At 45.9% G+C, this 22,443-nt stretch overlaps 1 protein-coding gene across 8 annotated transcripts in view; it reads right to left on the reverse strand.

Annotated features, from left to right (window-relative positions):
• wscd2 (WSC domain containing 2) overlaps positions 1-22,443 on the reverse strand; it is a 593,216-nt gene that overhangs the window by 97,466 nt on the left and 473,307 nt on the right. For all 8 annotated transcript variants that reach the window (XM_072587825.1, XM_072587824.1, XM_072587821.1 and 5 more), the window contains one exon: positions 5,112-5,233. In XM_072587825.1, the coding sequence (XP_072443926.1) occupies positions 5,112-5,233 (122 nt within the window). The remainder of the gene's footprint in view (positions 1-5,111; positions 5,234-22,443) is intronic.

A 22,443-nucleotide genomic window follows, 5' to 3' on the forward strand; every position in this document is an offset into this window, starting at 1 on the left:
TCAGGAATGAATTGAAGCATTTATTTTGAAGCTTAAATGCTCCATTGAGTGGAGTGCACCTTTCAATGCAAGATAAAACAGTAAAAAATGTTTTTCTCCTTTTCGAGGTAATTTGTGAAGGGGAGAAAAAACTGAATCAGCACCATCAGCTTCCCACTTACAGAGCGTTACGGTGCATTGATATTAAATTGCATTTCACATCAATGGGAAGCCTCACTTGTCTTTGCACCAGAGTCCAATCATGTATCTGTGCTGTGATTTTTACCAGAAGGTTTCAGTTAGTGTTGCCATTGTCCTACCATCTCATTAGAGAGAGAGATGACTAATGTTGGTTTAACCTGAGGGCTACAATACCCCAAGAGAGGGAAGAGGTTTGGAAGCCATTGTAACCTCAACCAGTGTATGAATTGAACCCATAATTTTGGCATCACACTGCATTGACAGCTGGATGTCTAGCCAATGGCGCTAACCAGCTCCCCAGATGATTTGGAGACAGTAAAGACTGCAGATACTGTAAGTCAGAGTCAATAGATGTGAAGTTGGACAAGCACAGCAAATCAGATAGCATCCGAGGAGCAGAAAAGTCAACATTTTGTGCCAAAACCCTTCATCAGGACTGAAATGGTAAGGTCCTAGGGAATGTTGTTGATCAAAGAGGCCTTGGAGTGCAGATTCATAGCTCATTGAAAGTGGAGTCGCAGATAGATAGGATAGTGAAGAAGGCATTTGGTATGCTTTCCTTTATTGGTCAGAGTATTGAGTACAGGAGTTGGGAGGTGATGTTGCAGCTATACAGGACATTGGTTAAGCCATTATTGGAATATTGTGTACAATTCTGGTCTCCTTCCTATCGGAAAGATGCTGTGAAACTTGAAAGGGTTCAGAAAAGATTTACAAGGATGTTGCCAGGGTTGGAGGATTTGAGCCATAGGGAGAGGCTGAACAGGCTGGGGCTGTTTTCCCTGGAGCGTCGGAGGCTGAGGGGTGACCTTATAGAGGTTTACAAAAGTATGAGGGGCATGGATAGGGTAAAGAGGCAAAGTCTTTTCCTTGGGTGGGAGAGTCCAGAACTAGAGGGCATAGGTTTAGGGTGAGAGGGGAAAGGTATAAAAGAGACCGACGGGGCAACATTTTCATATAGAGGGTAGTACGTGTATGGAATAAGCTGCCAGAGGAAGTGGTGGAGGCTGGTACAATTGCAACATTTAAGAGGCATTTGGATGGGTATATGAATAGGAAGGGCTTGGAGGGATATGGGCTGGGTGCTGGCAGTTGGGACTAGTTTGGGTTGGGATATCTGGTTGGCATGGATAGGTTGGACCGAAGGGTCTGTTTCCATGCTGTACATCTCTATGACTCTATGAAATGTTGACTTTTCTGCTCCTCGGATGCTGTTTGACTTGTTGTGCTCTCCCCAGATGGTTTATTACAATCACAGTGAAACATAGTGGATTGTACCATGTCGTTACATTGATGCCCAACAGAGGGAGTTATCTGTGGGAATTGTTACATTTCTGAGTAAGTCTATGCAAAGCAGGCAGTCACCAGGTAATAACATGCATAAATTATCTTAACTCTGGACAATCGTGTAAAATTTGTGATACTGAGTTAGCCATCCGTTAAAGCCATTCACAATGTATATTTTCATTGAGGATCATTTTGCAGTTTTATACAATAGGTCAGAATTATTGTATTCCCATAGTGTTGCCAACTCTGCAGAAGTCTCCAGCAAATAAAGATCAATCTCAAGATCAACAGTTTTTTTTTGGTCATTTTCTTTTAATGCCTCTCAGATATAGAAACATTAAAAACGGAGAATAAAGACTATTTGGTGAGCAGTCAAATATAACTGAGTCTTCTTACTTTCTAATTGGTATTGGAAGGCCTTGTATCAGGAGGATAGATGTGTTGTCTGACTAATGGTTAGAGTGAGGGGAGGAGGATATATCTGAAATACCCAAGATTTAATCATATTTGGCAACCCTACCTAACCAACTCCATGTTACTGAAACTGAAGAAATTACATCAACTTCAAACTTCAGCCTAAAGTGCAACAAGAATTTGTCTTTACATGGTTTCCTTAATGTAGTATATTGGCCAAAGATACTTCACAGGTCTAATTGTTAGAAAATGTTAACACTGAGTTTCATAAGGAGGTATTAAGGGAAGAGACTTCTCATAAATGTTCATGGGATGTGAGTTTCTCTGGCTGGGCCAACCTCAAATCACTCAGAGAGTAGTTAAGAATGAACCTGTCACAAGTAAGCCCAACCACTTAAGGACAAAAGATTTCCTTCCTTAAAGGAAGTTAATGAATTAGATGAGTTTTTAAAGCATTAGGTACATAGTCACCACTAGAGTAGCTTTCTTAAATTAAATTCAAATGTCACCATCTTCCATGGTGGGATTCAAACCCATGTCCCCCAGAACGTTAGTCTGGGGCTGCAGATATCTAGTTCAGTGACATTACCACTATGTCTATGCATAGAATCAAAACATAGAATCTCTAGAGTGCAGAAGGAGGCCATTCGGCCCACTGAGTCTGCATTGACCCATTGAAAGGCATCCCACACAGACTCAATCCCACAGCCTATCTCCATAGCCCTATATTTCCCATGGCTAATCCACATAGCCTGCACATCCCTGGACACTATGGGCACTTTAGCATGGTCAACCCACCTAACCTGCACATCTTTAGACTGTGGGAGGAAACCGGAGCATCCGGAGGAAACCCATGCAGACACAGCGGAGAATGTCCAAACTCCACACAGTCACCTGAGGGTGGAATCGAACCCAGGTCCCTGGTGCTGTGAGGTAGCAGTGTGAAACATTGAGCCACCGTGCTCCCATCAAATCCCCACAAAAAGTAGGTTTTAAGAAAAATTTGAAGGAAGAGAAACTGAAAAGTGGAAAAGTTTAGAAAGGGAATTTCAGGTCTTAGAATTTGGTAGCTAAAAGTTCAGTGGCGATGGTGGAGCAATGAAAACAATAGATGAAATAGTCGTAGAATGTAAGAGTGCAGGTTTCTTGACATTTGTGCAGGTGGAAGACCTTACAGAGAAAGGGAGGGTAAGGCCATAGAAGGATATTAAAATGAAGACAAGATTTTGAAAGTGAGATTCCAACGTTGATTCTATATTAGCCAAGCTGAAGCATAGTCTGAATAACTGAAGCAGGTCAGCCATTGAAACGTGACAAAGTGAAGATGAAAAATCCAATGGATTTGAAACAATGCAACCGATTACTTTTAGGAATGAAGTAAGACCACAATAAGGCTCACAATAAGCAGCTATATTTTAAGTCAACATTGACCTGACTCTGTAACATGTCTCTTGAATCCATTCTTTCTTTAAAGACAGTGCACCCTGTAAATCTGTCTGAATTTATGTGAAGACACCAAATTGATTCTTTTCCCTTGACATTACACCAAGTAATGAGATTTGACTTATGAATTACTGTCACTTGTTTCAAAATTATGGCAGAACTTGAACTGAAGAGTTTAAGTGACCTATAATATGCACTCGAATCTGGCCTATAACAAAGGCCACACTTTAAATGATCCCTTCGCACTAAAATAATCTGTCATGTTTTCAAATGAGCTTAGTTAGCATGGTCCACTTAAATTGATTGGCTCCTTGAGTCAATCAGAAAGCACTTTATCATCATCCACTTATAGTGATTGGCTCAAACAATGTGTTCAAAATTCTGTACTTTCTAAAAACACTCCTATAAACTCCTCTGCCACACACTAAATCTCGCTCAAACGTCGACTTTATTCTTGTGACACTTTGTGAGCGATGCCAAGGACGTTACTGGGCAACACACTGAGTGTGCTCACCTGAATAGAAGCTTTGGGGTTTTATTTACAGATCAATCACAGAACAGAGTTCAAATTTAGCAAACAGTTGGTGAACGTTCTGTCTCCTGGGAGAGAGGGTTGTTGGTTCTGGAAACTTGAACACAAAATCTGTGGAGTGCTGAATGGGAGGAGTGCTGCACTGTCAGAAGAGCTGTCTTTCAGATGAAACAAGAAATCAAGGTCTTTTCTGAGGGACTGACTCCTGGGATACAGTTCAACATGGTACCCTCTACCCTCTGATGTCTTGCTAAACATTCTACACTGTTATCAATTTGACCCTTCTTCACTGTAGATACCGATGCCCCAGTTTTAGCCTTTCCAACTAAAGAGAATGGAAGAGTTTTTGCTTGTTGGATTTTATGCTTCATTAATTTTGATGGAGAAGTAAAAGAAGCTGCCGACTCATTACTGTACATTTTACACTGTCGCACAACATCAACATCATGCCCAATGAACTCAAAGTTAGCAACACCAATATAGAAAATAGTGTGATTTATCAATCCACATCCATTTATATTGGCTGTCAAAGAAAACTGCCCGCAAAGAGATGGGGAACAGTCTGGTGTGGACTCCCCCAACATTAACTGGAACAAGTTTAAAATATCTCCAGTCATCCAGCAGCAATGATATCTTTGGCCAGGGTCAGTAGCCAATTGTATTGAGAAATTCTCACAGAGTGTGAGAAAGTAAAATGGCATCAATTATCTTTCGCTTTTTATACAATTTACAAAAGAACGAGAAAAATGATTTTGCCACACACATCAGAAGTTGAATATTATAAATTGTTTTATGAAAAATTAAATGATATGAAAAAAAGTATTGATTTTTCTCCTAATGGAAACAATACATAAAATTACACAAATATAACATTAGGCTTCCAGAGCCAAACAGCTCATTTAGATTTGGTATACTGTTATATTCTGAGTTACAATTTAACAATGAGTACCTTAGGGGCAGTTTTCACAGATATAATGGTGCAAAAGGTGAAACTTTCATCTGTTCAGTGATTTCTGATTGATTACCTTCCATGACATTACAATGAGGCATGCTGGGAATGAAGCAAGCAACAACTGGCAACAACAACTGGATTTCCACATTTAACTGCACACATGCGAACTCTGGAGGTTACTGTCAGTTTAACAGTTGCAGTGGCTGTGAACACTGACAGTATTATTACAAATGAAAAATTGCTGCCATTTGGGGGTTTTCTTTTGTAACAGATATCTAAGTCAGTTAACGTTGTCCTGGTTACCTTCTCAGTGCAGAAATCCACACACTTATCCACAGACATGTTCAACAAGACGTTGCCTGCTGGCAGGGCAAGGGAGATATTCTCAGGCCTTTTAAAGCATCCTCGGAACACAGCACTCCCATCTGTAATCAGAAATCACAGGGAGAGGGGGAGAGAAATAGTGACTAAGATGTAGAATTCTCTGCCACACTGTGCTGCACTCTCAGTATTGAATACACATTATCCCCTTTGCATTGTATAATTTGATGAATAGCCCTTACAGCAGAAACAGCATAAGTCATCTGCAAAATTAAAGAATGCTGCCAAGAGGGATGTCACACATGAAAGATGGGTCTCTGCAAGAGAAGTCAAAGAGTTGGGAGTTTTTCCAGTGAGCTCTGTGCATTACTCCTCCTCTGTACTTCAGCTTGAAGATTTAGCCAAGAGACCGTGATTAAGCTGAAAAGTGACAGTATTAACACAAAAATTGGCGTTTTACTCAATTTCAAGATGGCAGAAAATTATGAATGTCAGCATTTTGTAATACGCATGCGAGTTTGCCAGTCATTTACAGGATATTGGAAATGGTATCTGACTGCACGGACAGGCTGCAGATGGTCCCCTTCTTAGCAAGGCTGATTCTCGGCTGGCTACAAGCTTACGGAACACAGGCAACCGAGGAAAAAGCCAGGCAGAGGAATCATGGAGTGACAATTTCTGCTTGCACTTCAGATTTTTTTTTTTTAAAAGTTGTCTTCACAAATATGCAAATCAGCACAAACTGTACAAAAGACACAAGGGGAGATGTTACTCATCCACTGACTTGGTGCTGATGGGGATGGGGGTTGCTTCAGAAACAGTAAGCAAGAGCTCCTGTTTGTCTTGGCCCACAAGACATGGTATAAAGTGACTTGGTCCACTGAGATTATGCAGAACCTGTCATCACTACCTAAAACCTGGGAAACTCACCTATTCACAGTTAAATTCAAGACATTTTTTTTGTTATTCTTAATGGGTAGTTGCTGGTAAGGCCGCTAGCTGTTTTCCATCCCTAACTGCTGTCATTTGAATATACCCCTCAGTCAATTCAAAGGCCAGTTGAGAGTCAGATTGGGGAAGGTAGATCATAGAATCCCTACAGTGTGGAAGCAGACCATTCAGCCCATCATAGTGTCCACATGCACCCTCCAAACAGAATCCCACTTAGACCCACACCGTACCCTATCCCTGTCGCCCTGCATTTCCCATGGCCAATCCACCTAACCTGCACATCATTGGACTGTGGGCAGAAACTGCAGCACCCAGCACCCTGCAGACACAGGGAGAATATGCAAACTCCACATAGACAGGTACCCGAGGCTGGAATCAAACCTGGGACCCTGGTGCTGTGAGGTAGCAGTACTAACCACTGAGCCACCCTGCCAGCTATTGATGAATCCACTTCCTAAATTAGTAAATCAGGTTTATATTTTTGCAACAATTGATGACAGTTGCCATGGTCACCATCACTGAGGCCAGTTTTACATTCAGCTTTAGTTCAAATTCTCCCCAGTGCTCCAGGCAGGATTTGAACCTGTGTTGCCGGTGAGTTAGCCTAGGACGCTGGGTCATAATGGCATACTATCCTTGCCTTTTTGACACACTTAAAATGCCATGTCAGAGACCAGGTTAGGTTGCACACCCCCCCTCCCCCCACCTTGTCTAGCCGCAGTAGGACTCAGAGGTCTGTGAGTTAGTGCCACAATGTCAATGCATTTGGAGTGTTTGCATGTTTAACCAGCCCCCTCCCCAATGTGTGTCCAAGCCCACCCATTCAACCAGGTTTGAGCTCAGCTCCTCCTCCAACCGGTTTCACAGATAAACGACTTGAAATGTTGTCTTTTCGTCGTTGTTACAGCCCACTCACAGGATGGCAAGCTGTTAAATATATACTTCCAGTGAACGCTATTTCATCTGTGGACACAAGAAAAGACATACACACAACAAACTGTAATCCTCCTGCACTAATGATCCTTTAACGCTCCTCACACAGTTAATGAGCCACTTAACCCAGATAAATGACAAGAGGTTCCGCAACTCAGCAATGGATATTACTGCTGCAAAATACTTGCTATTCCCAAATCCTACAAGCTCTTGTAAACAAGGATGATGGCTAAGTTGCTGAACGCAAGCCCGAACTTTCAGCTCCGTTGTGACTCAAAATTAACATCCTGCATTTTTGTAGCACATGGAATGCAATATAACTTCCAGTGAAGTGGCAAGTGGTGACTGGGGCTATATGGCAGTTCTTACAGCATCTCCAAACACTGCAGGGAACTAGTCCACCCACCAAGCCATTAACAGAGTTTTGGAAGCAGCTTCCAACTTGGCTGACCCAGCCCAAGGCTCCAAGTAGACCTTTCTCTCTGTGACCTCCACAACTCATCACGTGCAGTTGTGACAGCCCTTGCTCCCAAATTCGCCACTGTCACTTCCAGCCAACAATGCACCTCGTTCACTCCCTCGTGTCCCAGATCATGATCCCGGGCCAAGGTATTTGGATCTGCAAGTGTCTAGAAATTACAGCTGGATAATGGCATATCTAGGGTATTGGTGCTGTGATTACAGGAAATTTAGAAGTGTAAAGATATTACATGCAGCATGTGGTCATTTTCTGGGATTGTGTACTCTCAAAGAGACCCCTGCACAAACAGATAACCAATAACTTAGCTCCTGTTGCCCCTTACCCCACTCTCCCATTAATATTAATGTCATTATAAGTTGGGATTAATGTGGATTTCACCAGTTTCCTCATTTCCCCTTCCCCCACCTTATCCCAGTCCCAAGCCTCCAACTTGGCACCACCCTCTTGACTTGTCCATCATCTTTCCCATTTATCCACTCTACCCTCCTCTCCAACCTATCACCTTCTCCCCCACCTTTATCTACCTATCGCATTCCCAGCTACCTTCCCCCCAGCCACACCCTCCTCCCGTTTATCTCTCAGCCCCTGGCCCACAAGCCTCATTCCTGATGAAGGGCTTATACCTGAAACATCGATTCTCCTGCTTCTCGGATGCTGCCTGACCTGCTGTGCTTTTCCAGCACCACATTCTCGACTTTGACCTCCAGCATCTGCAGTCCTCACTTTCTCCTCCGTGCAAATAATCTCATCACATCACCATTTCAACCATTTCAGAACAGCACTGGAGGGCTAAGTATTCAATCTGCTAGAGGGTAGTAATTGGTTTAGGTGGTTCCTGAAAATCTCAAACCTCCAACACGAAAAGGAAATGAAAGATTTGCATTTATGAGCCCCTTCCAAACTCAGCACATTCCAACATCAACAGACAGCCGAGGAAATGCACCTGAAGGATTATCATTGCTGTAGCCCCCATTCAGTAAAATGATAATGGCTCAAATCAGCTGTTTCTGTGACATTCTGTTAGAATACTATGATTAGATTAGATTACTTACAGTGTGGAAACAGGCCCTTCGGCCCAACAAGTCCACACCGCCCCGCCGAAGCGTAACCCACCCATACCCCTACATCTACATTTACCCCTTACCTAACATTATGGGCAATTTAGCATGGCCAATTCACCTGGCCTGCACATCTTTGGACTGTGGGAGGAAACCGGAGCACCCGGAGGAAACCCACGCAGACACAGGGAGAACGTGCAAACTCCACACAGTCAGTCGCCTGAGGCGGGAATTGAACCCGGGTCTCAGGCGCTGTGAGGCAGCAGTGCTAACCACTGTGCCACCGTGCCGCCCAACTGTTATCCAGGATATCAGGGGTTACTTTTACATTATTCCTGCAAGGCCAATGTTTGCTGTCCATCCCTAATTGCACTTGAACTATTGGGCAATTTCAGAAGACCATTAACGGCCAACCACATTGCTGTTGAGTCTGTTAGGCTAGACCAGGTTAAGAATGAAAGATTTCCTTCCCTGAAGGATGAAGCATCTCACTTGATTGGCACCACATCCACAAGCATCCACTCCCTCACTCACTGACACTCAGTACATATCAATGCTATGATCCACAAGATGCATTGTAGAAATTCACCATAGATCTTCAGACAGCACCTCCCAAACACTTGATCACTTCCATCTAGAAGGACACAGGCAGTTGATACATGGGAACACCACCCCCTGCAAATTCCCCTCCAAGCCACTCACCATCCTGACTTGGAAAGATATCACCATTCCTTCACTGCTGCTGGGTCAAAATCCTGGAATTCCCTCCCTAATGGCATCATGAATCAACCTATAGCATGTGCACTGCCGCTGTTTAAGAAGGCAGCTCTCAAGGGGCAACTAGGGACAGGTAATAAATGTTGGCCCAGCCAGTGAAACCCATGTCCCATCAGTGAATAATATAAATGGACATTAGAGAACCAGATGGATTTTCTAATAACTGATGATAGTTTCACGATCACCAATACTAAGATCAGTTTTTTGTTTTACTTTGCTGAATGATTAATTGAATTTACATTCCAAATGCTACCCTTGTTTGTCCTCAAAACAGTGCTTTCCTTTACAGATTCGCCTGAGATGGCAAATGGGGAGATCGTGCCCGATAGACAAGCCCTCAGTTGTGCACAGAATGTGCACCATGAAGGCCACTTTGAAATAGTTTTCATGATAAGATAGAAAAAGCATTGGAGAGGTGTTGTCACTGTTTGATGTGTGCAACTATTACCGTTGGGAATAAAAATAGATATTTTTACTATCTCAAGTCTTCAGGAGTGGTTTCCAATCATTTTTGAAATGTTTTCCCTACTCCTGTGGGTCATTCTATAATAATATTCAGTAAATTAATTGAAAGAGCTGATCATGTCATTCTGGTGACTGAGTGAATAAATGCTAATACAGGCCTCAGAGGAGAAACAAATTACTGAAAATGATGCATTAAATAACAATCATTACAATCTACTTTAACTAAGGTATTCAAAATTAAATTACATTTCAGTTAGACAATGTCATGCAAACAAATTAACATGTGCAACATTTTACAAGAAGAATAATTTGAGGCCAACATTGGTTGATGGAATTCTTGGAGAAGTGTGTGGTAGCACAGCGGAGGTGGGGGTGGGAGTGTCAAAAGATTTTGATTGTATTAGATTTCACTTTGTAACTTCTGCCTTTTATATCCGCTGTGGCTCAGTGGGTAGAACTCTCGCCTCAGAATCAGTGAGGTGTGGCTACCATTCGTGAACACGTAGACACTCAGGACTGTACTAAGGGATTGCTGCACTATTAGGAGGGTGCTACTCTTTTGGACATAATATTAAACCCTCTCCAGCACACATAATCGATTCCACGATATTATATCAAAGGAAGGCAGGAGAATGTTCTCCCTGGCATAGAGATGGACAGCATGTAAATATATCCTTCCATCCAACTTGTCCATGCCGATCAGTATCCTAAATTAATCTAGCCCCATTTACCAGCATTTGGCCCGTATTCCTCTAAACCCTTCCTATTCATAGATGCCTTTTAAATGTTGTAATTGTACCAGCCTCCACTATTTGCCCTGGCAATTAATTGCATACATGCATCTCCCTCTGTGCGGAAAAGTTGTCCCTTTTAAATCTTTCCCCTCTCACCTTATACCGAGCCCCTCTAGTTTTGGACTCACTTACCCTGGGGAAACAATCTTCATTCTTCACCTTATCCATGTCCCTCACGATTTTATAAACTGCTCTAAGGTCCATGACCAATATTCATTCTTTCAACAACCTTGCTATATCAAACCTGCTCCCACAGTTTGGAGATTACAACAATGCCTACATTTCAAAAGGTTCTGCTCTCCCTGCCACAGGTAGGATATTACTAAATTGGAGAGGCTTCACAAAAAGATTTGCAAGGATGTTACCAGGTTATAAGGAGAGCTGAATAAGCTGGGGTGTTTTCACTGGAGCGTAGGAGGCTGAGGGGTGACCTTATAGAGGTTTATAAAATCATGAGGGGCATGGATAGGATAAATAGCAAAGGTCTTTTCCCTTGGGTAGGGGAGTTCAAATTTAGAGGGCATGTTTTTAAGGTGAGAGGACAAAGATTTAAAAGGAACCTGAGGGGCAACATTTTCACATAGAGGATGGTTCGTCTGTGGAATGAACTGACCGAGGAAGTGGAGATTAGAGTGGTGTTGGAAATGCACAGCAAGTCAGGAAGCATCCGAGAAGCAGGAAAATTGATGAAACGTTGATTTTCCTGCTCCTCAGATGCTGCCTGACCTGCTGTGCTTTTCCAGCACCACTCTAATCTTGATTCTAATCTCTAGCATCTGCAGTCCTCACTTTCGCCTGTCAGAGGAAGTGGTAGATGCAGGTACAGTTAGAACATTTAAAATACATTTGGACAGGTACCTGAATAGGAAAGGTTTAAAGGGATATGGACCTATGGAGGCAAATGGGACTAGTTTCGTTTGTGAAACTTGGTCGATATGAACAATTTGGGCTGTACGGTCTGTTTCCTTGCTGGATGACTCGGATTCTTTGACTCGATGGTACTTCGTTGGCTGTTAAAGGGCTTTCAGATATTCTGAGATGGTGAAGGTGCTATATAAAGGCAAGTCTCTGTTTTAGGTCTGTTTCTTGCATTCTAGTTCTGCAAGATGAAAAAACTTCAGATTTACAAGCACATTGTCAGGGTTGGAGGATGTGGGCTATAGGGACAGGCTGAATAGGCTGTTTACCCTGGAGCATTGGAGGCTGAGGCGCAACCTTATGGAGGCTTATAAAATCATGAGGGGCATGGATAGAGTGAATCGATGAGGTTTTGTCCCTGGGGAAGGGGAGTCCAAACTAGAGGGCACAGGTTTAGGTTGAGAGGGATATAAAGATATAAATGTGAACTATGGGGCAACTTTTTCACGCAGAGGGTGGTACGTGTATGGAATGAGCTGCCAGAGGAAGTGGTTCACCTTTCCCCACCTCACCACTCTGCTCCCGCTAGCCCAATTTATCTGCAGGTCCCTTTGCACCCACCCCCCAGTCCTGAGGAAGGGTTACACCCGAAACATCGACGTTTCCACCTCCTGATGCTGCCTGGCTTGCTGTGTTCTTCCAGCCTCCTGTCTGTATACCTTGGATTCCAACATCTGCGGTTTATATGTCTCTAACACAGGAAGTAGTGAAGGCTGGTATAATTACAACATTTAAAAGGCATCTGGATGGGTATATGACCAGAAAGGGTTTAGAAGGATATGGGCCAAGCGTTGGCAAATCGGACTAGATTAACTTAGGATATCTGGTCAGCATGGAGGAGTTGGAGGGAAGCGTCTGTATCCATGCTATACATCTCCAGGGACTCTATAACTCCTTTTAGCGGTATTTAAGTTACGCAAGGCACTTTAACAATTTTCTTTGCCTGAACTACATTTTTAGTTAAAAAAAGGGATAATAAATGCTGGCCTTGCTAACATGTCCCATGAACAAATAAAAAGTATATGGTCACCAATGTGACGAGGATGCTTTCACCTTGGAAAGGCAAGAGGAAGATTTCACAACATCAGCTGGACTGACACCACTGTAAATATTTAGAGATTGCTGCATCATTAGAATGCCCATTATCCTTTTGACAAACCATGGCTTTATCTGGAGCAGATTAATGATTCCGATGATCTCTACGGAATTTAAAACAGCGAGAGGTGACTGCATTGGAAAGTATAAAATTCTTAAGAGGTCTTGACCAGGTACATACTGAATGATTGTTTTTCCTGGCTGAACAATGTAGAACCAGGGGGCACAGTCTAAGAATAAGGTCATTTAGGACTGAGAGGAAGAAGAGAAATAGTTGCTAAACATTGGAATTCTCTACCCCTGAGTGTTGTGGATGCTCAGTGGTTCAATATTTAAGGTTGAGATCGATGGATTCTAGGGTTCTAAGTGAAGCAAGGGAAATGGCAATTGGGAAGGAGAGAAAAGGTCAATAAAATTGTTCAGCTATTACATGGAACATAGAGCAGTACAGCACAGGAACAGACCTTTAGCCCCATGACGTTGTGCCAAACATGACTTCAAATTAAACTAATCCCTTCTGACTGCCCTTGGTCCATATCCCTCCATTTCTCACATATTCATGTGCTTATCTAAAAGTCCCTTAAACACCCCTATCATATTGGCCTCCACCACCATCCCTGGCAACAACATTCCTGACTCCTACCACTCTCTGTGTAAAAAACTTGCCCCTCACATCTCCTTTAAACTATCCCCATCTCCCCTTAAATGCATGCCCCCTATTCTTAAACATTTCAACTCTGGGAAAAAGATCCTGACCGTCAACCCTACCTATGCATCTCATAATTATACAGACTTCAATCAAGTCTCCCCTCAGTCTCTGTTGCTCCAGAGAAAACAACCCAACTTTTTCTAGCCTCTCCTTATAGCTCACACCCTCTAACCCAGGCAGCATCCTGGTAAAGCTATGACTTATTTGAATGGTGAAGCTGGTCTGAGGAGGATACAGCTTGCTTTTACTCCTTGTATTCTCCCACTGTGATCAATCCTCACTTGATCAACCCCATGGAATACACCAAGAACTGCATTTCAACCAATGCACTGCAGATAAAGCCCTTGGAAATGGCTAAGTAGCTGTGAATCTTTTATTCCAGAATGCCAGTGGGCAAGTTTCCAATGAAGGAAATATCTGAATGTTTGTAGCATCCTTCATGACCACTGGATAGATCAAGGTGCTTTCCAGTCAGCAAGTGTTACTCAATATTTCAGACAGGAAAGGAGACAGCTGGTTTTGTACACATAAATAGCCATCTGTTAATAATCAGATAGTGTGCTTTTGGGATGCTGATTGTGGGATAAATATTGGCCAGGACATTTACTGCTATTCTTCAAAATAGTACCCTGAGATCTTTAACATGGGCCCATGCAATGGCCTCTTTTGATATCTCCTCCAAAAGGTAGCACTGCTAACTGTGCAGCACCCCCTCAGCATGGCAGTGGATTGTCAGCCTCAACTATTGCACTCAAACCCGTGAGTAGGACTTGAAACTAAAATCTTTTGACTCTAAGGTGGGCAAATGATACAAATAAAAGTATAATACTGCGCATGGTGGAAATACAAAATGGAAACAGAAAATGCTGGAGAAACTCAGCAAGTCTGGCCACTGCTTTGGAGACAGAAAGAGAGTCTAATGACATCTTCTGAAGCACTTTCTGTTTATATCACAATATAGGCAGGGTGACTCCTGGTAATTAACAATGAACAGTTTCAATGTTGCCGCTGAAGCTTTGACTGGGCATGTAGTTCTTTCAACTTTGATAGTCTCCAGGATTAACGTGCTCATACTTGAAGAAAATGGCAAGTTAATTAGTCTGGAGTCAACCGCCCCTTGTGAAAAATGCAATTAAACCAGCTTTAATTAGCCTTCCGATGGAATCAACAAAGATGAGCAGCACACAGCGCAATAAATGCATTGTTAATTTACCACCAATTCTAATTACAGCAAAGTCACTGACATGACCTATAAACAACTCTGGAGAAATTACTGTTGAAACCACTTTCTAACCATGGGGACCATTCTGGTGGAAAGTTGAGACATAACAAGGAATTGCTGATGTTTGATGAGTTGTTTCCATAATGGAACGGCTCTTCAATGAATAAAGGTAATTGGTGTCAAAGAAAAACTTAATAGACAGAGCCTATCCAATGTTCCAATCCTCAGATGAGCTCTGTACCATAATGTGATTCATACAGCAAAAACATCTTAGTCGCAGTAATCATTCAGTACATAGCTAGTTGCTTTTGTAGCTTCTGGAAAGATTGCTAATAGTCTATTTGCACTACAGCAACATCTTACATTCACATAGTGCCTCTAATGTGGGAAAATATTTCAAGATCCTTCACAAGTTGTTTTGCTCAGTCATGGGTTTTAAGAACCAGCGTCAAGGAACAGTGAGGGGAGGAGGCTCAGGGTGCAAACTCTCAAATCTTAGGCAGCTGGGAGCTTGACCAGCAACAGCAGAGTGAGGAAAAGTCAGGATGAGTGAGAATTCAAGAGTGCAAAGACCTTGGAGGGCTGTGGGTTGGAGGAGGTTACAGAGATAGGTGGTGTAAGACTAAGGGAGCAGCGTGATACATTGGAGATGTTGTTGAGCTGGGAGCTGTGGAGGGTGGGGGACTAGGACTTGGCTCAAGTGACAATAAAGGCAGATAAACATGTCAGGGATTTGGGGTAATCAATTGATATTACCACAAATGGCTCCAGGAGAACTCCATGTTTAACAAGAAACAAAAGAAGTAATGATTTCAAATAATTCCTCCTCCCAAATGCCTATGTGTGGAAGAATACATGAAAACATGTCCGTCTCTGACTTCCATCTTGAGGATTCTTGTCCAGCTTGTGTGGTGTGTGTGTTAAACAGGAAGCAATATATTATGGTGTGAGTTGTATCATTAATAAGGTGGTAAATAAGTAAGAAACCCTTTAATTGATAACTCATTGTCACCTAGTCTGAAACTCATCGCTCAGCAAACATATTTTTTCCTTCCTTTGCAGCTTTTTTTCTTTCTTTAATCTACTTACCTGCTGTGGAGTGATAGAGCCAGTGCAAGGGGACAGTGACAGAGCATGGGAGAACAAGAGGATGAGCCCAGTGAGGAGGATAGAGAGGCCAGTGAGAAGGAGAGTGAGCCCAGGTTGGGGAGGGGAGTGAGCCGAGTGAGGAGGGAGAGAGAGCCCAGTGAGGAGGAGAATGAGCCCAGGTTGGGGAGGGGAGTGAGCCCAGTGTGGAGGGAGAGTGAGCCCAGTGAGAAGGAGAGTGAGCCCAGGGTGAGGGGGGGAGTGAGCCCAGAGTGAGGATGGGAGTAAGCCCAGTGTGGGGAGGGGAGTGAGCCCAGGGTGAGGAGGGGAGTGAGCCCAGTGTGGGGAGGGGAGTGAGGTCAGTGTGAGGAGGAGAGTGAGCCCAGTGGGGAGGAGAGTGAGCCCAGGGTGAGGAGGGGAGTGAGCCGAGTGAGGAGGGAGAGAGAGCCCAGGGTGGGGAGGGGAGTGAGCCCAGTGTGGAGGGAGAGTGAGCCCAGTGTGTAGGAGCATGAGCCCAGTGGGGAGGAGAGTGAGCCCAGTGTGGAGGGAGAGTGAGCCCAGTGAGAAGGAGAGTGAGCCCAGGGTGAGGGGGGAGTGAGCCCAGAGTGAGGATGGGAGTAAGCCCAGTGTGGAGAGGGGAGTGAGCCCAGGGTGAGGAGGGGAGTGAGCCCAGTGTGGGGAGGGGAGTGAGCCCAGAGTGAGGAGGGGAGTGAGCCTAGGGTGAGGAGGGGTGTGAGCCCAGTGTGGAGGGGAGTGAGCCCAGTGTGTAGGAGCGTGAGCCCAGTGTGGAAGGGAGTGAGCCTAGTGAGGAGGGGAGTGAGCCCAGTGAGGAGGGGAGTGAGCCCAGTGTGTAGGAGCGTTAGCCCAGTGAGGAGGAGAGTGAGCCCAGTCTGGGGGGCAGTGAGCCCAATGTGGAGGGGAGTGAGCCCAGTGTGGGAGGGAGTGAGCCCAGTGTGGATGGTGTGTTGCCTTCTTGGTGCCAGGGTGAAAGACATCGCGGACGGACTGCAGGAAATCCTCAAGGACGAGGGTGAAGAGCCAGAGGTGGTGGTACATGTCGGCACAAATGATGTCAGGAAGAAGAGGAGGAACATACTACAGCGGGACTTCAGAGAACGAGGAAGAAGGCTGAAAAGCAGGACGTCCAAGGTGGTTATCTCCGGTTTACTTCCAGTTCCTCGGGCTGGTGTGGCCAGAAACAGGGAGATAATGGACTTGAACGTGTGGCTGGGGAACTGGTGCAGGAAGCAAGGATTTAAGTTCTTGGATCACTGGGGTATATTTTGTGGTAAGCATAAATTCTACAAGAGAGACGGTTTGCACCTTAATAGGTTAGGGACCAGCATTCTGGCAGGCAGGTTTTCTACTGCAACACCGCTACATTTAAACTAAGAGCGGCGGGGGCAGAGGGGGGGGGGGCGGAGGGGACAAACTGGATGTTTAAAAAGGAAATTGAAGGGAAAGTTAGAACAAGAGAAGTCAATAAAGACAACTGTATCAATGAGGCAGAAAACTTGGAAAGGGATCATGCTGTAAGGTTGAGTGAAATAGGGGTTGATGGGAAGGGTGAGAGCAGTAACAAATTAAAAATACTATACATGAATGCACAAAGTATTAGACATAAGATGGATGAGCTTGAGGCTCTTTGGAAATTGCCAGATACAATATTGTGGGGATAACTGAGATGTGGCTTCAAGTGGACAGGGACTGGGAAATGAATATTCAAGGCTACATGTGCTATTGTAAAGACAGACTGACGGGCAGAGGGGGTGGGGTGGCCTTGTTGGTAAGGGAGGATATTCAGTCCATTGCGCGGGGGGACCTAGAATCAGGGGATGTAAAGTCAGTGTGGATAGAGCTGCGAAATACAAAGGGTAAAAAGACCCTCTTGGGAGTCATCTACAGGCCCCCAAACAGTAGTCTGGATGTCGGATGTAAGTTGAATCAAGAGCTGAAATTGGACTGTCGCAAAGATGCTACTACAGTTGTTATGGGGGATTTTAACATGCAGGTAGACTGGGAGAATCAGGATGGTATTGGACCTCAAGAAAGAGACTTTGTGGAGTGCCCCAGAGATGGATTCTTAGAGCAGCTGGTGCTGGAGCCGACCAGGGAGAAGGCAATTCTGGATCTGGTATTGTGTAACGAACCAGAATTGGTCAGAGACCTCGAAGTGAAGGAGCCATTGGGAAGTAGTGACCATAACACAATAAGCTTCAATCTGCAATTTGAGAGGGAGAGAGTACAGTCAGAAGTGACAGTATTTCTGTTGAATAAAAGGAACTATGGAGCTATGAGGGAAGAGCTGGCCAAAGTTCAATGGTGCAATACCTTAGCGGGGATGACCGTGGAGGAACAATGGCGGATATTTCTGTGTATAGTGCAGAAGTTGCAGGATCAGTTCATTCCTAAAAGGAAGAAAGATCCCAGGAGGAGGCATGGGCGGCCGTGGCTGATGAGGGAAGTTAAGAAACATATACAGTTAAAAGAGAAAAAGTATAACATAGTAAAGATAAGTGGGAAAACTAAGGACTGGGAAGCTTTTAAAGAGCAACAGAGGATTACTAAGAAGGAAATATGCAGAGAAAAAATGAGGTACGAAGGTAAACTGGCCAATAATATAAAGGATAATATAATAATAAGTCAAAGCTTTTTTAAGTATGTGCAAGGCAAAAAAATGGTTAGGACTAAAATTGGGCCCTCAAAGACAGAAACAGTGGAATATATTATGGGAAACAAAGAAATGGCAGAAGAATTAAATGGGTACTTCAGATCTGTGTTCACTGGGGAAGACACAAGCAATCTCCCTGAGGTAACAGTGGCTGAAGGACCTGAACTTACGGGAATTTATATTTGCCAGGATTTGGTGTTGGAGAGACTGTTAGGTCTGAAGGTTGATAAGTCCCTGGGGCCTGATGGTCTACATCCCAGGGTACTGAAGGAGGTGGCTCGGGAAATCGTGGATGCGTTGGTGATTATTTTTCAGAGTTCGATAGATTCGGGGTCGGTTCCTGAGGATTGGAGGGTGGCTAATGTTATACCACTTTTTAAGAAAGGTGGGAGAGAGAAAGCAGGAAATTATAGACCAGTTAGTCTGACCTCAGTGGTGGGAAAGATGCTGGAGTCTATTATAAAGGATGAAATTACGACACATCTGGATAGTAGTAACAGGATAGGACAGAGTCAGCATGGATTTATGAAGGGGAAATCATGCTTGACTAATCTTCTTGAATTTTTTGTGGATGTAACTCTGAAGATGGACGAGGGAGATCCAGTAGATGTAGTGTACCTGGACTTTCAGATAAAGTCCCACACAGGAGGTTAGTGGGTAAAATTAGGGCACATGGTATTGGGGGCAAAGTACTGGATTGGATTGAAAATTGGTTGGTTGATAGGAAACAAAGGGTAGTGATAAACGGCTCCATTTCAGATAGGCAGGCAGTGACCAGTGGGGTACCGCAGGGATCTGTGCTTGGACCGTAGCTTTTTACAATATATGTTAATGATATAGAAGATGGTATCAGCAATAACATTAGCAAATTTGCTGATGATACTAAGCTAGGTGGCAGGGTGAAATGTGATGAAGATGTTAGGAGATTACAGGGTGACCTGGACAAGTTAGGTGAGTGGGCAGATGCATGGCAGATGCAGTTTAATGTGGATACATTGTGTGGTTATCCACTTTGGTGGCAAGAACAGGAAGGCAGATTACTACCTCAATGGAATCAATTTAGGTAAAGGGGCAGTACAGAGAGATCTGGGTGTTCTTGTACACCAGTCACTGAAGATAAGCATGCAGGTACAGCAGGTAGTAAAGAAGGCTAATAGCATGCTGGCCTTCATAACAAGAGGAATTGAGTATAGAAGCAAAGAGGTGCTGCTGCAGCTGTACAGGGCCCTGGTGTGACCACACCTGGAGTACTGTGTGCAGTTCTGGTCTCCAAATTTGAGGAAAGACATTCTGGCTATTGAGGGAGTGCAGTGTAGGTTCACGAGGTCAATTCCTGGAATGGCGGGATTACCTTACACTGAAAGACTGAAGCGACTAGGCTTGTATACCCTTGAGTTTAGAAGACTGAGAGGGGATCTGATTGAGACATATAAGATTATGAAAGGATTGGACATGTTTCCGCTGATGGGTGAGTGCTGAACCAGAGGACACAGCTTAAAAATATGGGGTAGACCATTTAGGACAGAGATGAGGAGAAACTTCTTCACCCAGAGAGTGGTGGCTGTGTGGAATGCTCTATCCCAGAGGGCAGTGGAGGCCCAGTCTCTGGATTCATTTAAGAAAGAGTTGGATAGAGCTCTCAAGGATAGTGGAATCAAGGGTTATGGAGATCAGGCAGGAAGAGGATACTGATTAGGAACGATCAGCCATGATCATATTGAATGGCGGTGCAGGCTAGAAGGGCAGAATGGCCTATTCCTGCACCTATTGTCTATTGTCTATTGGAGGGAAGAGAGCCCAGTGAGGAGGGAAGTGAGCCCAGTGAGGAGGGAAGTGAGCCTAATGTGGAGGAGAGTGAGCCCAGTGAGGAGGGAGAGTGAGCTCAGTGAGGAGGGAGAGTGAGCTCAGTGAGGAGGGAGAGTGAGCTCAGTGAGGAGGGAGAGTGAGCCCAGTGAGGAGGGGAGTGAGTCCAGTGTGGGGGAGTGTGCGCCCAGTGAGGAGGGGAGTGAGCTCAGTGAGGAGGGACAGTGAGCTCAGTGAGGAGGGAGAGTGAGCCCAGTGAGGAGGGAGAGTGAGCTCAGTGAGGAGGGGAGTGAGCCCAGTGAGGAGGGGAGTGAGCTCAGTGAGGAGGGACAGTGAGCTCAGTGAGGAGGGGAGTGAGCTCAGTGAGGAGGGACAGTGAGCTCAGTGAGGAGGGAGAGTGAGCTCAGTGAGGAGGGAGAGTGAGCCCAGTGAGGAGGGGAGTGAGCTCAGTGAGGAGGGACAGTGAGCCCAGTGAGGAGGGAGAGTGAGTCCAGTGTGGGGGAGTGTGCGCCCAGTGAGGAGGGGAGTGAGCTCAGTGAGGAGGGACAGTGAGCTCAGTGAGGAGGGAGAGTGAGCCCAGTGAGGAGGGAGAGTGAGCTCAGTGAGGAGGGAGAGTGAGCTCAGTGAGGAGGGGAGTGAGCTCAGTGAGGAGGGAGAGTGAGCTCAGTGAGGAGGGGAGTGAGCTCAGTGAGGAGAGAGAGTGAGCTCAGTGAGGAGGGAGAGTGAGCCCAGTGAGGAGGGAGAGTGAGCTCAGTGAGGAGAGAGAGTGAGCTCAGTGAGGAGGGAGAGTGAGCTCAGTGAGGAGGGGAGTGAGCTCAGTGAGGAGGGGAGTGAGCTCAATGAGGAGGGAGAGTGAGCCCAGTGAGGAGGGAGAGTGAGCTCAGTGAGGAGGGGAGTGAGCCCAGTGAGGAGGGGAGTGAGCTCAGTGAGGAGGGAGAGTGAGCTCAGTGAGGAGGGAGAGTGAGCCCAGTGAGGAGGGAGAGTGAGCTCAGTGAGGAGGGAGAGTGAGCCCAGTGAGGAGGAGAGTGAGCTCAGTGAGGAGGGAGAGTGAGCTCAGTGAGGAGGGAGAGTGAGCCCAGTGAGGAGGGAGAGTGAGCTCAGTGAGGAGGGAGAGTGAGCTCAATGAGGAGGGAGAGTGAGCCCAGTGAGGAGGGAGAGTGAGCTCAGTGAGGAGGGAGAGTGAGCTCAGTGAGGAGGGAGAGTGAGCTCAGTGAGGAGGGGAGTGAGCTCAGTGAGGAGGGAGAGTGAGCTCAGTGAGGAGGGAGAGTGAGCCCAGTGAGGAGGAGAGTGAGCTCAGTGAGGAGGGAGAGTGAGCTCAGTGAGGAGGGGAGTGAGCCCAGTGAGGAGGGGAGTGAGCACAGTGAGGAGGGAGAGTGAGCTCAGTGAGGAGGGAGAGTGAGCCCAGTGAGGAGGGGAGTGAGCCCAGTGAGGAGGGGAGTGAGCTCAGTGAGGAGGGACAGTGAGCTCAGTGAGGAGGGGAGTGAGCTCAGTGAGGAGGGGAGTGAGCCCAGTGAGGAGGGGAGTGAGCCCAGTGAGGAGGGAGAGTGAGCTCAGTGAGGAGGGGAGTGAGCTCAGTGAGGAGGGGAGTGAGCCCAGTGAGGAGGGGAGTGAGCTCAGTGAGGAGGGGAGTGAGCTCAGTGAGGAGGGGAGTGAGCCCAGTGAGGAGGGAGAGTGAGCTCAGTGAGGAGGGGAGTGAGCTCAGTGAGGAGGGGAGTGAGCCCAGTGAGGAGGGGAGTGAGCTCAGTGAGGAGGGGAGTGAGCCCAGTGAGGAGGGGAGTGAGCTCAGTGAGGAGGGGAGTGAGCTCAGTGAGGAGGGAGAGTGAGCCCAGTGAGGAGAGAGAGTGAGCTCAGTGAGGAGGGGAGTGAGCCCAGTGAGGAGGGAGAGTGAGCTCAGTGAGGAGGGGAGTGAGCCCAGTGAGGAGAGAGAGTGAGCTCAGTGAGGAGGGGAGTGAGCCCAGTGAGGAGGGAGAGTGAGCCCAGTGAGGATGGGAGTGAGCTCAGTGAGGAGGGGAGTGAGCCCAGTGAGGAGAGAGAGTGAGCTCAGTGAGGAGGGGAGTGAGCCCAGTGAGGAGGGGAGTGAGCTCAGTGAGGAGGGACAGTGAGCTCAGTGAGGAGGGGAGTGAGCTCAGTGAGGAGGGGAGTGAGCCCAGTGAGGAGGGGAGTGAGCCCAGTGAGGAGGGAGAGTGAGCTCAGTGAGGAGGGGAGTGAGCTCAGTGAGGAGGGGAGTGAGCCCAGTGAGGAGGGGAGTGAGCTCAGTGAGGAGGGGAGTGAGCCCAGTGAGGAGGGAGAGTGAGCTCAGTGAGGAGGGGAGTGAGCTCAGTGAGGAGGGGAGTGAGCCCAGTGAGGAGGGG

This window comes from Chiloscyllium punctatum, chromosome 17 (assembly GCF_047496795.1).
Source record: "Chiloscyllium punctatum isolate Juve2018m chromosome 17, sChiPun1.3, whole genome shotgun sequence".
Classification (NCBI taxonomy): domain Eukaryota; kingdom Metazoa; phylum Chordata; class Chondrichthyes; order Orectolobiformes; family Hemiscylliidae; genus Chiloscyllium; species Chiloscyllium punctatum.